This window comes from Argentina silus, assembly GCF_951799395.1.
Source record: "Argentina silus genome assembly, chromosome: 1".
Lineage (NCBI taxonomy): Eukaryota > Metazoa > Chordata > Actinopteri > Argentiniformes > Argentinidae > Argentina > Argentina silus.
In genome coordinates, this window is record NC_139655.1 from 8,360,991 (window position 1) to 8,381,591 (window position 20,601).

General features: G+C 44.8%; 1 protein-coding gene across 1 annotated transcript in view; it reads right to left on the minus strand.

The window, feature by feature from the left end:
• LOC310806712 (rho GTPase-activating protein 12-like) overlaps positions 1-14,678 on the minus strand; it is a gene marked incomplete at its 5' end in the record, with an annotated part of 36,648 nt that extends 21,970 nt beyond the window's left edge. Inside the window, one exon of the mRNA XM_083672913.1 lies at positions 13,998-14,678. Coding sequence (XP_083529039.1) covers positions 13,998-14,678 — 681 coding nt within the window. The remainder of the gene's footprint in view (positions 1-13,997) is intronic.
• Positions 14,679-20,601: the final 5,923 nt, after the last annotated feature.

Below are 20,601 nucleotides of genomic sequence, written 5' to 3' on the forward strand. Positions count from 1 at the left end.
GAGACAATAAGAGGCAGAGAGAATGAGGGAGAGAGAGCGGGCTGGACCAGTGGCCATACTGTGGGGTCAGTCAGCAGGCCACAAAAGGTTGGGGTCGTGACCCTCAGGTCGTAAAAGTTGGTGGTTCACACGCTCCAGTTACACTGGCAGACGTTTATGTTCCTAATGTAATTGGTGAATATCTCTTTTCTCCTCTGTTCAGAAAAAGTGCCTAATCTTGTCTTAATAAAAAGCCTTTGGCAAAAACATTTGAAAAATAATCCTTCCACATGCCAGTTTTCCAACAAATAACATCCTGAAACAACAATCATCAAATTGAGAAATCCAAAGTGTTTTGTGTGGAAGAAGATTATCACGATCAGAATTGACGTGTGTAATTCTACTGCCAGCTGTGCGCCAGCCATGAAAACAAGAGAGTGTGGCTGAGCTTGACACCCATTTAAATGGATCATCCATCAGAAAAGGCCAACATAAACCCAGATAACATTGATGATGACAGATTACAATCATTATCGACATCTACATAACAGTTGGCTGATAAGATCTTAGAATCTGTTCAGTCAATGGAATGTCCACAACATTCCCATCTGAACTTGGTGGTCTTAACTATTCCAGGTCCGTCTGTCCATCTTTGGAATGTGAGTCACATTCTTGGGATTGAGGGGTGTGAAACCGGACATTGAGAGCCTGTTACACACAAGCACACTCCAGCCAATGTCAACATACAGAAGAGGAAGTATGAAGTACCCTGCAATCAGTCAAGCATGCAATCAAAGTGATTTGACACAAACGTAACAATTTTCAGAACATGGTATTTCAGTCCATTAATGTGTATATACATATTCCATATTGAGCAAATAGTAGCGATGAAGTGGCCCATTAATCCTATAGGCCATTTAGTTGCAAAGGGAGAGGTTCTACTGGCAAAACCAAAATCTGATCCCTCAGGGGATGTCTGACAGGGATATACCCACCACGCCCGCTGTTGAGCCAGGCATGGCTTAGTCACAAAGAGAATCACTTCTTACCCCGACAGGGAGGGTGCGTCTCTCACCCAGTGCTAGCATGCCACACCACACCCCACAGTGTATTCCCGGTCTTCAACAGCAATAGGCTAAAGAGATGTCAATGCTGCTCTACATCAAGCAAAGGAAGACTTAATTATGTTCATCCAGTTCCATTTTCATCTCATGTCTATGGCAGAGATAAACGCAAAACGTGGGCAGTACCTCAGTGTGTTTTCTCTGTGCATGTGTGGTTGTGGTTAGTGTGATTTCACACCAGAGAAAGGAATTGTCCAAACAGATGAGTCATTACCTCTGACGAGTCTCCAAGCCGCTCCGCAGCCCATTAGAAAATGAACTCCGGTGAATCAGGTTAATTGACAAACACTTGATCAAACACTCTCGGAAATGCTGCTTTTATACCGCTATTTTGTTTCAGTTTTACGTACAGATGGAAATGCCTGAGAGGATGGGACGCCATTGTGTGTGTGTATACATATATATATATATATATAACAATGTACAGTATGGTGTCTGCGCGTATTAATAAAGCTGGCAGATTCCGATGCTCCAGATTGAATGATTCTCCTCCTCTATGAATGTAACCCAGATAACTGCCATCCTGCAGCCAGAAAGGTTGAAGTGGCTTATTTCCTCTCACCAAGCACATGCTTCAGTAAGGCCCTTTAACCCTCAGCACCGTGCTATAGGATCCCTCTGTGAGGTTGTGTGTAGCCACAGCTCCAACCAAACTAAATTATTCAGAACCCGGGTTGGTAACATTGCTGATTAAAGTGCTGATTAAATCCCCAGTAGAGTTGGGTGGCAGGACTCGTCTGTAAACACTGTACCACTTCTAACATGAGACAGACATCCAAATCGAAACAACAACATCCGCCATGGCTAACCCCAAACCACCAGTCTGTAGTACAGCCAGACATAGCCTTATTCCAGGAAGTGACAACTGTCTAGAGGTGACAGACTTGTAATGTTCTGCCGTTTCCTGTTCGAGCAGTAAGAGACTTTGCGGGTAAACAAATACATACTATACAAGGACTTCGAAACTCATCAAACATAGAACGGTAAAGGACAGTAATTCTGAGTAGTGACGAAGAACCTAACAAGAAAATACTTCACAAACAGCAGTTAGACACGGAACAAATAAAGAGGATGTTGACTGACTCGAGCCATATCCCTTCACTAATCAACCTGAGAAACAACCATAAAAACAGCAATCAAACCACTAAACAGGCATGCTAGTATAAACATTGCTGGAGAACACAAATGCCAGCTAGGAAGATCATTATCTCTGCATATTCCAAGGAGCAATGGTATTCAGACTCCATATCTAGGAGAGAGAGGAAAGACGCTGAGAGGGAGGCCTGAGGGAGTGAGAGTGGAGCGTACGAGGATGGAAAGATGGGCCGAGTTGATGAGGAGGACAGTCAACTGGAGGTACAGCAACACATCTGTTTTTGGCGCAGGCAGACAGTGAGGACACCCCGTGGAGCCACATTCTGATCTCCTCTTTAAAACAGAGAAAATTGAATTATCACAGTGGAGAGAGCCAGTGTGAAAACAGGACACGTTTATGACATCTCATTTCTGCTCCCCCTCAGGCACAATTTAAGGGCTTTTCAGGAAACTAGCACAAAACAAAACAACCCTTTTACTAACCAACTTTTTCATGGACAGCCTTAAAGTGATAACACTCTTGGCTCTGTCCCATACTTATGACACACAGTGTGGTTGGTCAAGTGAAAAATGATGCATGTTTCTTACTGATTCTCAACTGAGACAATGAATGTAGTACTGTAGATGTACACAATGTAGGTAGTCATACTGTATGTTCAGAGGAATGGCAAAGACAAAGACAAAGTCTTCCCTGACTTGGTGGGCTAAAATAGATCCCTGTCTCTGAAAATCAGTCCCCAACCATGACTGTGTGTGTGTGTGTGTGTCACTTTTGGACGACAGAGGTGCTTTGTGCTGACAGGGTACAGTGTCCTGCTCATCTGGGTCAGAGGTCACTCATCCCACTACCCAGCGGCCACCGAGCCAACCACTCCTCTCCGTGTCCGTCCGTCCGTCTGTCCATCCCTCCCTCCCTCCCTCCACGCAGAGAAAAGTTCCAGTACAAGCCATCCACTGTAAGGCTATTGTTTGCTACTGTCCAGGCCAGAGAAGGCTGCTCTGTCAACTGTACTGCCCTGTCACATGGGAGGGCTTTAGAAAAGGGAACTACATCATCAGCTGTCCACTGCCTGTCACACAGAAAACAAACATGACCACATGCTGAACCCCTTGATAAGGCCCTGTTTTCTCAGCTTGAAAGTGCACCTGAAAAATCTGCAGGAATTGCATGATGCAATCAAGTCATCATGGACATGTCATCATGGACAGAATCTCAAAGGAATGTTTCCAACATCTTGTGGAATCAATGCCACAAAGAATTGAGGCTGTTTTGAGAACAGAGGGAGGCCCTACGCAGTATTAGTATAGTGTAATAAAGCGCTAATAAAGTGCTCGGTGATTGTAGTACGCACACACGTTTTCCTCTTGCATCTCCTCCAAGCACAGCATCTCCTCCAACACAGCCTCTCTCTCCCTCTCTCTCTCTCTCCTTCTTCCTCTAAGTGACCCGTGAACGGTCCAGGATGGATAATTGATCAGCACAGAGAGGCTTCTGTGGGGAGCAATTCAATTTCCACCGGGCACGTCCTGCCACATCAGCTAGAATGGTGCTTTTGTCCAGCCGCCTGGTCGTGGCACGTAGAGCTCCAACTCTGTGGGCCAAATACCACAAATCCAATGGGAACCAGTTCCCACTGGGGCCTGAACTGGGCGACCAGGTAACCCCAGACCCAGGACCTCCTGGGGTGTGGGAGAGAGGAGTTTGGAGGTGCAACCATGGACCCTGCTGGTATTTCACGGATCTGAGGTGCAGCCAATGTTTTGGGTTCACTTTTCTCCACTGTGGGAATGGTAAAGACAAGGGAGTTTGGCAGACTGCTTTCCAAAATAAGTTGGTCTGGGTTATCTTGAGGGACAGTAATACACACAAAAGGATTAGACACAGACACACATACAATTAAGAGCACCATAGCAAATTTGGAGCATCTTTCTTTTTTCTTTTACAGTATATATTTTTTTACCTTTGAGGGAGATGCTGTTCAAAGCTCCTCTCAGGGTACTAACAGAAGTGTCTTTGACTTTGACATATAGTCAAACGGCTTTGGGAACAGGCTAAATATTGTAAATGTGCCACAAACAAACAGTGGCTGGAGTGTTTCCTGTCCCCTCTCCCTCATTTGAATATGTAGTCATGGTTTCAGCCCCCTCAGCTCAGATCAATGGGGGCTCTTGAGACCCTGGGGACCAGCTGGATGGCCAACAACAAGCCTCTCTATTGGCCACCAGGAGGGGTCCTGCCCATGCCAGCCGGCCTCCACACATCACACCCGGCCCAGAGAAAGAGAGATTATCCGCCTTTCAATTAACGTCAGGGGTTTGAGTGAGGAGACACTAGAGTGGGAGGAGGGAGACAGGAAATAAAAGAGTGTTGTAAGCAAAGTAATTCTATGAAGACATGTCAGGGTGACTCCTATGCAGCAGACCCCCAATGCCCTCTCACGTTCCGCTTAAAATAAACATTTACAGACGGGCAAGAGGTCTGGCACCAAAGGGGGATTTGGAAAGGGGGGGGGGGGGGGGAGTATGGTAGGATGGATGTATAGTGACAGGTTTTCCCTTTATGGTCAAACACATTGTTGGTATGATAATACAAATAAAACATCATCGTTCATCAGGATGAATTGGGTTTGGGGGGTTGGGGTGGCATAGAAAACTACACATAACCTATTAATCCAGATCTGCTCTATGGGCCCACTGTCAGAGATGTAAGAAGATTGGATGGAGGGTGGGGTGAGGGGTGTGTATAGGGGGGTTGGGGTGTCTGTCTGGGCTGGGGCAGACCTGTAAGCCCCCCTTGCCCTACACTGACTGGGGCGTAGCCTTACCAGTAATGCCAGCACTCTTTGGATGATTACAGCACTCCCGTCTCACCAGTCTAATCCACACAAACAAAGCCCTGTCCCCTAAACCAGTCTCTCTCTCTCCCTCTCACAAACAGACAGACAACTGATCTTAATGCAGTAAATACAAATTACATGCTCATATGGGGAGCTGGTAAAATCTTTGAAAAAGTAAGTATCATTTAGGACAGACCAATTATGAGTGGGTCAAAATATACACTTGGAAACGTACCACCATATATTCAACTTAGCATAGACCACTGTGGTTTGGCAAGAATACCACCGCGGTTGATCCAGTAGTATGCGGCAGACAAAACAATAACCATAGGCTCATACAGAAACCCAAATAGTCTGCTCAAAGAGGGAACTGAAAGTAAATGTTGAATAGCTAACCCACCACTGTATTCCCCTGACCTGGTGAGTCAGCCACAACAAACATCCAGACGTAGGGAAAAGACCTAGAGGAAGACTTAATTCCTACTGTACAGGACCCCAAATTGGTGACCTCACACTGACAATGAGGATAAACACTCAAAAGAGTAAACTACAGCCATGGTCTGTACAGCCCCTGGAAACACAAGTGCCCTAAAGATGCCTGACGTGAGATCAGATATTTTCTGTTAACACATCACTGGCATGCCTTCAGTCTCTGGTCTTCCAGCAGATGGGATTCTGTCTATTGTCCTGGGGAGGGAAGGGACCAGTATAGCAACAGGAGGTAGAGAGAGAGAGACTGGCAAGAGCCTGCAGGAACAGTGAGAGAAACCGAGAAAGTGGCAATTATGTTTTAACCACAGTATTAATTAATAATGCACAATCACATACACACACACACACACACACACACCCACCCACTATGGCTGCTCCAGCTCTGATCACACCTATTCATACAACCTCTCTTACCCGGTCAGCAGTAAATTGTAAGTGATAGAGGCATTGTCTGATGATTAGGATCTGATTTCCTCCATGCTTTATGGTGGGTCTGTTTCACAGTTGCAGATATTTCCACACCTTACCACTCTTCCTCCTAATCCCACTGTTGAGGATGTAGAATGACTTCTCTCCCTTTTCTTCAAGAACTTCTCTAATAGGCATTCTGGTGGTGCTGCAGAAAATAGCTGACCACTAAATAAAGCCCTTGAGGTCAGTCCAAGCTGAGCCCTCTCCGTAATAATGAAAGTGCCAGTCAGCTCAAGTCTATAGGAACACACACAAAAAACTGAGATCGAGTCAAGTGTGTTTTGCTCCACCACAACAACCTGAAGGACCTTGGCTTGTTTACCCTTTCATTACTTATAAGCTTTCATTTGCACACACACACACCTTGAACCCAACTAACATTCAAGTACACATTGCATCACATTATAAATGTTCTTCCTAAACATCTAGTATAGTGCATATGAAGACTGCTAGTCTGGAGGTTATGACTGAAACTCTTTAATCCCTCTGACAGAATAATCAACAACATGTCAATCATCCTGGCAAGGAGGTGATCAAACCACTAATGGCGTCCAGACCCAGTGGAGTGTGAACGGAACATTGGGACATCCGTTACCACAAGGATATCTATTTCATTAATAGACACTTGCAGAGAGCAGTGCAGGGGGGTGTGGCTCTCATCCTATCAGAGGCAAGGACACGGGCAGCTTGTGGCCTTGTTATTCTTCTCTTTCCTGCCAGCAAACAGAGAGGGCAGATATGAAACTCAGCTCCTTTCCTCTGTGTTGACAAGCTATTTTAGCCAACTTTGGATCCCTGTAATGTTTACTGGCAGGGCATTCCCAAAGGGCAAAGAGGTGTGCGTGTGAGGCAGTGTGTGAGTTCTGTTTGTGGGGCTCTACTGCGCCAGCCCCAGTAAGAACAGTTATTTAGGTGCATCACTGTTGTTTTACATTTGGATTGCTGGGGTTCGACGCTGTTGTTTTATGAGATTGTTTGTGCACAGAGCACCTCAACTAGCGGAAGGTTCTGGAACATTAGAGCAACCCTAGGCTCCGCCCCTTTTGTCTGTGCATGCAACTTCTCTCTTCATCAACAGACGCTTATGGAAAATTCTAAGCACAAAAGGCTGAGTTTTTCTGGAAGGTCCATTCACCAACATCATCACGGGACCACAGGACAGCTGAGCATCAGATCTGGACCTCGATATGCATGACAACGGCCCCATGTAACATCAACCTGAATCAATAGGTCATGAGCCAGAGACCCACATTTTAGAGGGCCCAACAGATAAACAAGAAACCTCAATACACCATTATCTTCAGCCATGGTTTGGTATCTTTACATCCCTGTATAGTAACACCTTAGAACTGTCATACCAACAGCTATTTCAATGCCAGGGTGTGCACAGTAAATTACCCCTCATTATGCTATACAGGTTTGTGTTTTTCTGTGCTGTTCAAAAATGAGTCGAGGCATCTCCTTAGCAGCAAGGCTCAGTAATTAGCATTTGTGTTGGCGTATGACAGACAACGTGCCCACGATACACACCGCCCACAATACTAGCAGCCCACGCACCAACCTACACACTGGCAGCAGGCAGAAGGAGCACTTCAGGGCCTGGTGTATAGCGGTGTGTTGTGGTGTGAAATGGGTCTGTTACAGTGAGTTGTGTTGTGATACTGAGGGACATTCTCTGGGAACTCGATTGAATCAGGCTGAAACCCAATAAAAGACAAGCAATGTGTAATGTCAATGTCTAATTAAAAACCGTTATTCAGACAGAGAGGAATTCGATTTTAACCATGGGCGTCTTTAAAAAAAGAAAAAAAGAAGAAAAACACAGCTTCCAACCTGAACATGGATTCACAACTCAGCCCTGGCATCCACACATTTCAAAAGAAATATGGAGACTGACTCTTCAGACAATAGGTAGGTTACAGAGCAGATAAAGAACAAGACTTCAGAATGTAATTCTCTTAATCACTAGACATTATTCATGCCCCGGGCAAAGATTTATTTTAAATGATGGGATAGGCCTGTGATTCTCTGCCACAACCACGGGATGTGGAAAGCCTCACCTTGTCATACACTTCTCTGCAACTTTTCAGATTTGAGATTTGAGTCTCTATGGTACAACCATTGTGGGTGGGGAAAAAAGAAAGTGCAAGAAAAAAAAAAAGAGAAAGAATAGACAAAGACAAAGACAAGCTCTGTGGGGAGCAACAGTGCTCCGCTTGGGTGCTCTGCTTACTCGTGTCCCCCAGGAGCATTCTGGGGTAATGTGAGAAATCGGAAACACGGCGCACGATACAAAGCACCGCTAAACACAGCCGAGCCAAAACGCCATTCATCCATGCACGCAGGGAACCCAATGCCTAAATGGCTGCACTGTCATCGAGCTAATATCCCTCATAAACAGACTACCTTGTATTCATTATTTGGGGTAAGAAAGTGATACGGTAGAGTTGGTGGACCGCTATCACTAAAACGCAGTGCTTCCAGTAGGTAAAGTAGCCTGTCCACTCATTCAGTGCAGTGGGCCACTAGGGGAAACTACTAGCTGTTCAAAATACTACTGACACAGTCTCGATTATGTAACAGTGTCCTGGGAGACGAGTGCCTGAAGCATCCTCTCACACACACTACCCTCCGCTCCCATCACAGGACTCAGTTTCTTACATGCCAAATACTACCCCCCCTCCACACACACACACACACACACACACACACACACACACACACACACACACACACACACACACACACACACACACACACACACACACACACACACACACACACACACACACACACACACACACACACACACACACACACACACACCAAGGAGTCTTCAAGCATAGACACCGACAGCCAAATACAGCAACAACAGTAGCGGAGTATTGAGAGTCGGACTGCGCTCAAAGCCGTGGTTGACAGTCTAGGATTAGCGAGACACGGCTGGTTGAAGAGGGGAAAGAGACAGAGGCGATCACAGAAAAAGGCAGATAGCCAGGCTTACCTTCTCCTCTGGGTACATGCTGTCCCAGCCCACAATGACCTACACTAGTCAGCTGAGCCCAGACAGTGAGGGAGCGACTGAGGGTAGGAGAGAGCAAATGACGGGGGGGAGTGACTGAGACCCGAAGTGAATAAATGCCACACTATCACCGTAAATGTAAGTTTATGTGCATCACAAACTGGCTGGGTGTCACTGATATAGGGCAGAAAAACAGGAGGAGGAGAGAAAATATCCATCCCTTCCCCATTCTTCTCCCACCTTATAAAGGGATTACAGAAATCACATTCATTATAAAACAGACACGATTCTTCTTAACCAAGAAATCTATACATCAGTTTCACTCCTGAGAGGCAGAGGAGGCTCGACCACCCGGGGCTTGTTGACTTAATCCTCTTGTCTAACCGCAGAGCCACGGATCAGGGAGGGAGAATGAAGTTAGATCCACAGCACACAGGTTACCACAAAGGCTGCCTGGTGCCTGGGGCAGTCCTGCCCTTCACATACAGTACCTCTGACAACATCATCCCAACACAACACCAGAGAGACAAACAGAGAGGAGGGAAAGGGGGCAGAAGAAAGAAATAGAGGAGTGATGCTAACAGAGGATGAGAGCAAGAGAATGAGAGAGAGAGTGAGATATAGAGAAAGACAGAATGAGAGAGAGTGAGATATAGAGAAAGAGAGAATGAGAGAGAGAGTGAGATATAGAGAAAGAGAGAATGAGAGAGAGTGAGATACAGAGAAAGAGAGAATGAAGGAGACAGCGAGAAAGAACAGAAGAGAGACAGCAATATATATATATAGAAGGGGAGGGGGAGTAGAGTGAGAGAGATTTTTGATTTAGTATTTGCTCAGGTTAAATATTAGATTAGAGTGAGCTCCACCGCTTCACTTCTGAGGATTAAGCAGGGCCTCATTGAATTAGCCCTGCAGTGGACTCATGGCCAGAACTGTACTCTGTGTGTGTGTGTGTGTGTGTGTGTGTGTGTGTGTGTGTGTGTGTACTGTGGCAGGAATGACAAGTATGCACTGGAAAACAAGCAGGGGCCTCCTTTTCAGCCGGCCTAGGAAATAAATCTCTCATTTCAGCGCCATGGATGGTCAAAACACGAGACTCCTTCGACAAGGACAAGAGGACACAAACTCTATGAACACTATAAAAGTTACTGAGATGCAGATACAACATCTGTTCCTGGGTGCTCTCCGGTCACAGAAGATACAGTTCATTGTGCAGTGCTTTGGGAAAGTATTCATCCATTTGCTCATCTGAATAATCCTAATTTAATTTGTCAAAATCAAAGGCTCTAGCTGAAGTGACAACATGTGAAAACTGTTCAAGCCAGTGTAAGGTGCATTTCAGCACCTCACATGGTGGGATATTTCAGTAAGCCCCGATCTCTTAAGCCCCGTTTATACATTTACAACCTTTGCTCCCTTGCGCAAGTTGATAAACAGAAAACTCAGCTGAGGTAAATAAGTTTTTAAGTCTGTCAATGTGTGTGTGTGTGTGTGTGTGTGTGTGTGTGTGTGTGTGTATACGCATGCTAGCATACTCTTCCCTCACAGCATCTATAATGGTGTCATTGTATCTTTTAACTAATTTGAGAACAAGTGATTTAACAAGTGACAGCTCATTTATGGCTGGGTTTATACACACAGTCCACTAATCTCCAGTTTCACCCAAACATGTAAACATGTCTGTCTGGCATTCTGTCTCTGGGTTCAGTCTCTCGTCCAGCAGGGGTATAGAGATCTGACAGGCCCTCTCGCTACGCCTTGCCCTTCCCAAATCACATCAGAGCACCGCTAGAGGATTAGCGCAGCATACAGAAGCGGAGACAGGGAATTTAGACCCTGAGCTCAGCTGTTCCTTTTTCGAAGGATTTACTAGATATACACTTTCCAGAGTTATGTCATATACGCTATTTGCATCGTGACCGACAAAGCAGTTACTGTCATGAAGACATGCGATACTGGGTTATTTTGAGGAGAGAGATATGGCTTCTAAATACAGTTCCTTACTTACTCTCCTCATTAAGACAGGTACTGTCTGTGCTGGTGCACATGTCAGACATGAGACCTCTATATTAGAACGTCTAAATGACCAAATCAAGAATGGAGTAGAGAGTGGCTGCATCTAGCCATCTTTCACACCTCACTCCAGGGTGAGTGTTTTGTCTGATGGTAGCAAAGCAAGCGTGGGGGGGGGGGGGGTTGTTGAGTTTCTGGGGCTTGAGTTTAATTTAAAATCAGGCAGCGAGTGAGGGCAGCCTTCTGGCACCAGAGGGCAAAGCCACAGACACAAACACATCCACGGCTACCTTATTCCCCACTCAGGGACACAGAGACTAACAGCCTGGCCTTGCAAAGCCAGGCAAACCCAAAGAGACACTCTCATCAACACAGACATTCTGCTAGGAGAAAGCAAACAAACAGCCACGACACACATCTCGTCTAACCTCACCTGTTGAAGGGTTGAAAACAGACAAAGAAAATTATTCCTCAAATTAGTCAAATAAGCAATATTTAGTATGTTTGGTTCGTATGGTTCATGTTGATGTTATAGTTGTGTAGATGATAAAGCACATACAAGGTGCGACTATAGGAAAACAACCTGGCTATAGATAAACCTCCATATGCATAAGTGAAAAGCAAGCTTTAAATCTTGCCACGTCCCTTTAAGGAAATACCAGCCCATAAAGATGCCAGGGCCTGAGAAGTGAAGAAAATAGGTTTATTTTGCCAATCCTTTAAGAGCATAGGAGCTGTGCTTTTAGATGAGTAGGAAGGAAGATACTGGGGATCTAAATAGGATTCAGGGGTGACAGTGGCAACAAGCACATCAAACCCACAGTGTCGGGGGGGGGGGGGGGACATCTGGGCCACCCTCTCCTGTAGATAAGGCAATTACACGGGGGGAGTATGGTAACATAGCATTTACCATACTGTAACGTTTACCATCGTTTGCTGATCAAATCAAATCAAATCAATGAATGCATCCAGCTGGCACAGGACCACAGGCTCGTCACTGACAAATCCACACCCTGATTCTCTCTCCCACAGAGCAAGCCTTCAGTCTGGAAGAGAGGAATGAGGGAGAGGGACCATAGGAGGGATTTGAGGGAGGGGTTGTGGAATAAAGAGAAAACAGGCTTCAAGCAACAGAGCTTCAGCTCAAATTATCACTGAAAGTGCTTCAGTGCCAATTGTCTAACTCATATGCATCTTATATGACAAAGTGTAAAAAGCTGGGGGTGAGGGTGGAAAGTGGATGGTTAGGAGTGGGAGGCTGGAAGTGTTGGTTGACTCCAGAGCCAATCACCTGCACGGCAACTAGCCAGACAGGAAAACTAAAACAAGCAGACAAAGAGAAACTGCGCAGGTTTCATCTTCACCCAAGACCGTTCTCTGGGGTTCACTGGCAGAGCAAGTGCCGTCTGCCACTTCCTGCCCCATCATCACTGTAGCCTGTCAAAAAAGAAAGCAACAACCCTTTGATGGGAATGTAAGCATGTGGTGGAAAAAACAATTTCTGCTTTCTAATTTGACATGCATGAAATTAATTCTAAAAAGCCTGGTGAATTAGCCACAGAACATGCCAAATGTTCCATGCCAAATGTAATGTTATTCCAACGTATTTCAATGACAACTAGGACGCAGTGTTGTGGTCATGGTCTAGTATCGTTGATTGGTTTATGGTTTTGATACAGACCCCGGTTAATTCTCACTCTCCTCTAGCCCACATGGCACATGGCTCTCATTCACATTAACACTCCGAATAAACACACACAGCTTTCATCCTCACTCTCGTCCTCACACTGGTCCCCACGGCGGGGCGACTGGGGGCTACAGACTGATCCTCTGCAGATATGACCTAGTTTCCATTCAAGCCAGCCTCTCTTTGTTCGGCTCCATGGAAGAGGAGGCTGCTGTGGAACAAAGAGCTCAAGCGGCAGAGCCTTCAAACAAACTGCCCTGCCTAAAAAGAAGCCCCAAAATTGGTCCAACTACAGCTGCTTCCACAGCCTCCTCCATAGCAGAAGCCACTCTCTTCCTTTCACACGTTTATTAATCCAGTTATTACACTTCAGACAGGGGAGGTTCAGAGCCCTCCCCTCCTGATGATGGCTGATGAGAATCATTAGGGTTGTGGGAGGAGTGTTGAATGATCAATCTCTGGAGGGGAGGGAATTACGTTTCTATCAGGGGGCTAGGGTTGGGTGGGATGGGGTTCCTGAGCTAGACAGATGCTGCTGATGTTATAGACTGAGGTTCCTCTGGTACTTTCCACTGTAGGTAAACACAAGAGCTCTGTTGACCACAAGCTATCCCTCCCTAGTTAAGATAGACATAGATACTGAACTATAGAGATCCTCCATCTCTCCCAGGTACTCTACCCTCAGTGTCCCTGATATACCAGCATCTCCCTGTCATAAAAACATCTCTCAATTACAGCACCAATTTAACAGAGAAGACATGAACACACTATTTAGTCTTTAATGACCCAACACTCTCAGAAGGGAAACATTTGACCTCCCAAAAACAAGAACATCTGTACTGAGACAGCAGATTCTCTTCAAGGGTAATGGCGGGGGATTTTAATAAGCACCTGCAACTGTTGCTGCTCTTGTCAAATCTGGCAAATGAGGCAAAAAATATGCAAGGTAATGGGCTGGAATAAAAACCTACATTCTCCACAGGGCTGATGAATGAATGCAGCATGGCGGGAGACAGTGAAGGAGCAACGCTCCATCGCTCATCATCTAATCTGACAGAACCTGACAGGGGAGAGAGGACATTCATCTGCAAGTGTCTGAGGGAAATTGGTGAAAAAGAAAGAGGGAGCGAGCGAAAGGAGAAGGGGGGATGTTTGTCATGAAAAGGGTGGGTATTGGTCTCCTTCTAGGAGGAGTAATGGGGGAAATGGAATGAAAAGATGGAGAGAGAGAGAGATGAGGTGATGCTATCATAAACCACGCTTAAAGCAGCATCTACCTGCATGTGTTCAGTCGAGCTGCTACTCAGGTCATCACCTGACTCTGAGTCATTCCGGAGCTTCTCTGACCCCTCCCCCGGTGAATCTCCTGAGGGGGGTGTCCTATCTATGTCTGGACCCTGGTTGTGGTTGTTGGGGGCCCTGGGGGGTGGTGAGTCTGCCCGCACACGCGGTAATGTGGAGTTGCCATGGTGGTGGTTGTTGTTGTTGTGGAGAAGGACCAGTTCGGCCACGCCCTTGCAGTGCCGAGGGCTGCCTGGGTTCTGGTTGGCATCCTTGGGCAGAGCAGGTGGGGTGACGTGCCCAGGGGAGGGAGTGGAGGAGGGCGATGGCCGCCCAAAGCTGGACATCTCCTGTGGCTTATTGAGGTTCTCATTGGAGGCGCGGCAGATGTCCAGGACGGTGGGCTTCACCCTGACTGTTCCACCAGAGAGGAGGGGTTTCGGGGGGGGCATGAGCGCCCGGCGCACCTCCCTAACATATTGGGCGGGCACGTAGAAGGCCTTGGTGCCCTCCTCCTTCTTCACCTGCCACCAGTCCTCGTTGGTCTTCCTGATCAGCATGTAGCACTCGCCCTGCCTGATGGCGATCATCCTATCCTTGGCCTTATACTCGTAGTCGTATTCCACCTCAATGTACACCTGCCCTGGGGTGATGGGCAGCCCCTCTCTGTCAGCCATGGCTCACGTTGACCTTTAAACTCTCTGCTGCTCAGCGTCCGAGGGCTGGGGGAATCCACATCTCTAACTTGGGGTCCAGTAATCTGCAGGAGAAGAGAAAGTTTTAGTTGTTTTTGTTTTTAGTAGTTTATCACAGGTTGAAACACTCCACACAGACAAGCAGACACACATACACACACAATCCCTTGCCATTCAATCCCACCTTGTTACTCACCAGACATAGTTACTTTTTCCAGACATGTTAGTAAATTAAGATCATCCTGAGGCAACTCCCTTTTTCATTTTCAAAAGCACCTTTAAGCAGGGGATCAACAGAAACAGATCGCCACAGTTACAGGCATGCCTAGATAGGAAATACACCTCAGTAACTTGATCCAACCTTATACGACTCAGATCCTGCCTGCGATTAAATGACATCCAGAAAGCAAAGAGACTGTGTCCTAATTATAGCTTATGCTGTCTATACCACAATACGTATACTGTGCTGTGTACATAACTCTACAAAGGGATGTCGGGCCGAGATATTGCCTTTATTTTTCACATAACAATAAATCATGGACTATAGTCACTGTTACTGAACCTGGTGACAGCCAGGTCTCCCCTCTCCTTTAGAGACTAGGAGAGGGCTCGTCACTGATAACTGTCAAAGAAAATCCGTTGACATTTAACCTAAAAATACCCATCTAGGGTTCAGGGCTCCCCAGCCACAGAGGCTTCAGTGGCTCGCTCATATCAAATTCTCTTTCTTCTCCTGTAAATAGCATCCGCCACAGTCTGCCATCCTGTAACGGAGACAGTAAGAGCAGGTGCTTTTCATGGGGTGTGAGTGCATGCAGTAGCCTACCAGTATCTATAAAGGGAGATCATCTTCATGTAAAAAGATATGTACACACACACATATTCAGGAAATCAAGCGATGGCGAGTGACCAGCCTCTGACCAAGAATAGGTTGACAGTGGTCTATGCGCACACTCCAATATACAAGGTGCCTCATGCAGCAACATTCTCTTAAATGTATCTTATATTTTCTCTTTAATTTTCTGTTGAGAAAAAATAAGAGAAGTCAATTCCAGATGCACCAAACGTTCTTAACCATCCAAATCTCCTCTTACCCAGGAGTGCTGAACGATGAATCCCACTTGATCATACATTGGACAAGCGTGGCCGATTGTTTGTTATTAGCATAGGTAACGCCCCTAAATACTATATAAGGGCAGGTGTGAAGGCACGGGATTTGACCGGCGTGTGTTTCGCCTAAATTGAGGCTCCAGAGTATTGCACAAATCTAAAAGCAGTGCTCTTGGCAATCTGAAACGGCCCAGCAGCCATTCATCCATCTCATCAAATAGATTTGGGCAATCTCTAAAAACACGTTCTCTGCGTAAGGCCTGGAAGGCCAAAGCATCTAAGAGCAGTATGTAAGCCATTCAGAAGTTGAACGCATGCAATATCATCCAAGGGTTTTTATAGTCTTAATTTGAATTAATGGACCAATAGTATTTCTTTAGCCCACAAATGTAATAATCCAATCATTATAATTACTCTAAAACATATGATAATCTAAATTTGATTATATAATATTGTAGCGAACGGCAGGGTAGAGTAGCTTGCCCTTAGCGGGTATCAAACTCACAACCTTCCGCTTACAAACCGGCCGTGCTAACTACAACACCAAGAGAGTTAACTCCCTGGGCGGATCTACTAACGGGCCTAACACAGGGTTGTATTATTCATGGGTTTTTTTATGTTCCTCAAATTTAAAACGTATGTTTCATTGCATTGGACAAACAATTACTTTGCTTATAGAGCCAATGATGACGGCGAGCTGACCAAAATCGTAATGTCTATTTGTAAAATATGTTACAAGGTCATGCAGTCAAAGGGAGGCAACACGTCACATTTAGCAAAGCGTCTTTCCCATAGGCATCCAGACCCCTTTCAAGGAGTTGAAATCATGACAGGTCAGTGAATAGATATGGTAGGTAAGGATATGCTTAGATACATGATTCACATGAACATAACATGTTCAAGGATGGAAATTAAGTTCAGCATGTCAAATATTCAGTCAAGTAAGTGAGTGTCTCCTCCTCTCCTAAAAAACTGGTTAAAATCTACATACCATAACTTAGTGAACTATTAATGTCATTGAGCTAAGATCATGTTACAGCATTTTTCCCCCTCATCAATCGACACACAATACCCCATAATGACAAAGCCAAAACAGGTTTTTAGAAATGTTTGCTAATTTAAGTATTCAGACCCTTTACTCAGTACTTTGTTGAAGCACCTTTAGCAGCGTTTACAGCCTCAAGTCTTGTTGGGTATGACGCTACAAGCTTAGCACACCTGTATTTGGGGAGTTTCACCCATTCCTCTCTGCAGATTTTCTGGTGCACTTACTTAAACAAATGTATTTGTTGCAAGTCACTTTGGATAAAGACGTCTGCTAAATGCCATAAATGTAAATGTAAAATGTGCACAGCTATTTTCAGGTCTCTCGAGAGATGTTTGATCAGGTTCAAGTCCGGGCTCTGGCTGGGTCAGGTCATGAGCGCTCTGGAGCAGGTTTTCATCAAGGATCTCTCCGTACTTTACTCCGTTCATCTTTCCCTCGATCCTGACTAGTAAAAATTCATGGAATTATTTTGTGTTCACTTGTGTTGTTCAGCATAGTATCAGCTATCAAATCTCATTATGGATCCATTATGGACCCCCCCACATGAAAAAAGAAATTGGTATTGTGGCAACACTAACACATACACAATGTGGCCTAAATTACCTTTCAGGTTTGTATTACGCAAGCCCTGGGTCTGTTCCAACACAGGCATTCTGAGCCATGATGACTAGACATGCAAGTCTTATGAATGAGTCTCTAGTCAGAGGAGAATGTGAATTAATCAACCGCAGATAAGAGGTGTGTGTGTGGTGGGGGGAGGGGGTGTCTGTCACGTGTCCTAGTATCACACACAGGCGATAGAGAGCCCCCTCTACTTCAGTTCATACATAGAATGCTGAGGTGTGAAGTGAGGAGAGTGGTGTCTGCCAATGTTATATTTCCATAGAAAGATAAGCACAACACAAGTAGTGCTGCTGTACATGCTGACAGGCATCACTGCCTTACAAGAACACACTGACATTTCATACCAACGTTATGAAAGTGCTTGGGCTCCTAACATGGATCATCAGCCTGGTTTGGGACAACGTGGCATCACCACGGTGACGTATTGTCTCAGCGATACCAGCGTGAGAACATGAAGCAGACGGCTCCAGTGCGCTCCATTCTCCTGATAGGACTATCTGTTGAGTCTACAAGTGACTTCTTCACACCATTCCCCAGACCCGGAGTTGGACACACTTATGCTCTGCTTCCACAGAGATAAAGATAGTTTATATTGTACTCTCCAATGGGGGGGTTGTTTTCACCAAATATGACATTTCTAGCCTTAAACAAGTGTAGATTTGCAAGTCAGCACCACGTCTGACTAAAAAGGTAGAGCTGCAACAAAACGTTGCCAAGGAAGACAGTTCAGTGCTATGATTCCCAGTCATTGATATCTGGGAAAACAAAACACATTTTCATGAATCAAACTCCACAATAGGTCCTCCTCACAAACCAGACAAACGACGACTGGTGATGATGGAGCTCAGCCATGACATCACCTGCTCTGAAACAGCTAACACTTAAATCACCACACTAACCATAAATTAGACTTACTTCTGAGAAAACAATATTACTAACAGCTTGAGGGTTTTTTTGGGCTGTAACCCAGTCCCTCTCTCTCTGACTGTGACGTGTGGTTAATTTCTGTGGCAGGCTGGCAGAGGACCAGGCAGTGAATTTCATCTTGAATAAATTCCCTTCACTGCATGTTGCCAGAACAAAGTGAAATCTTAGAGCATTTCCTGAGCAAACTTGTTACTGTTATTGCTCAAATCAAAATGTGTCACTTAAAATGCAAATGAGAATAAATTGCCCATCACTCTTCTTTGTATGGCCTCATGAACTATGAACTCCCATTCAGTCTATGCAAGCATATTTCAGGTGCACAGGCAAGCTTATATAAAAACCTTCCTGTAGTAGTAGGACTGCTGGAAAAATGCAACTAGACTTTAAAAATAAACGTGACACTTGTAAGTAAACTGAAACTAGGCTACGGTATAAAAAATTGATATTATCTGTAGAATACCTCTGAAAGAGGGACATCTCTTAATGAACAAAAGCACCTGTTAGTTTGCTGTGACATAGCATACACATCCTGCTCTCCTCTTTACTCCTGTTAACACAATAAATTATACCACAAAGCAGAGCTCCAACATGTCTTGATGATTCACCTCTTTGAATTCTCCATGTACAGCACCTGATGACAGCTCGAAATCCCCATGACCAGAGTCACCAGACCTAAAGAAGCATGTTTATGCTGATCACTTCTCCATCCATAGACACAGACTTGTATTACTGTGGATTGTATGTGGAACAATGCCCTGTACGGTCAGTTGTAGGTTTGTAAGAATGGAATACATTCATGTTGTAACTATTGGTGGTTTGTCAGCACATATTCTCAGAATGAAGCCCATCTGAAATGTTATCCTCAAATGGTTAATCAAATAAGATATTGGATAATAGAACACTAGCCGACATGTACACAGTAGGCTATACCACACAAATCACCTCATCACACCTTTGTGGTCTAGCGAAATGGGTATTCCACCATTCCACAATCTCAAATTACAATAATTGATAAATGCCAGAATACAACAGGCTGATGATCGTGGTTTAGCATGCAGGTATTACTATTATTAATAACAATACTAATATAATTATTAATTATAATAATATTATTATTATGTAAAGAGCATAAATTATACTTTTGTTTCACATATCTGTTCAACCAGCTAGGACCAGAATCGCACGGTATTTTGATGCCTTTGTCCCAGTGGTTCATTCAAAACAGATGTCGCCAATATCATGCGCCAACCAACATGTGCGTCGTATTGATGTTCGAATGTTATCAATTCTGGACATTTTGATAGAAGTCAGAGGGGGAAAGACTGTTTGCCTAGAAAAACTTCCTTAGGCAAACCTTTACAGCCAAGACCCGCTTTTACCCCGCCTGAGGCCAAAGAATGTCTAGGTTGCCCCACAGACCTTCGGTGGGGGCAGGGACCCTCAGCCAAAGGACTTTCAATAGACTGTTGAAATACAACAAAAGGGTTTAATCCATATTCATTTACAACAAAAGATTCTGATTCGACATAAGCACGCATTCCCAGGATGGAACTATGCGAATTAAAGCTAAAGCCTATAGCCCATATGCCACAAAATTGAGAAAAAGACACCAGTTCTATGTGATTGCATATATTTTGGACACATAAAGGCTGTATAAAAATACACCAAAAAACGGTTGCAATAGCCATAGCCATCAGTTCACAGAAAATGTTTTGTCTATCGAAAATTATTTATTGCCCTCATCTCTGATCCGCGACACTAATTGTAAACAATCATAGCATATGCAGTTCAATCTAATCAAAACATTGATATCACGTGGATTAGGATACCAATATCAAAGCAAAACCACCAATAAGAGAAAACCTTTTTCGGGAAAAAATAATGTCAAAGGAACATTTTCCTAGTCTACATAACAGGTTAATTTCCATATCTAACTAGTCACTTGAGGTCGAAGAAAATGGTCAACACAAAAGTACCGAGTCGGTTTGCAACACTAGCCTGCATTGCAACAAAGTAGGCTAACTCAGAAAGTAACCAAGACACGCGATTTTACGATGTAAAATAGTCAATGTCCTACAAACCTTGGAATCGTATTTCTCGACTTAGAACACGAAGACCAACGGGATAGCTTTGCCGAAACTTTTCCTCTTGGTATCTCGGTGTTCTCAACTGCTCCAAGTCCAAGACAATCTGTGA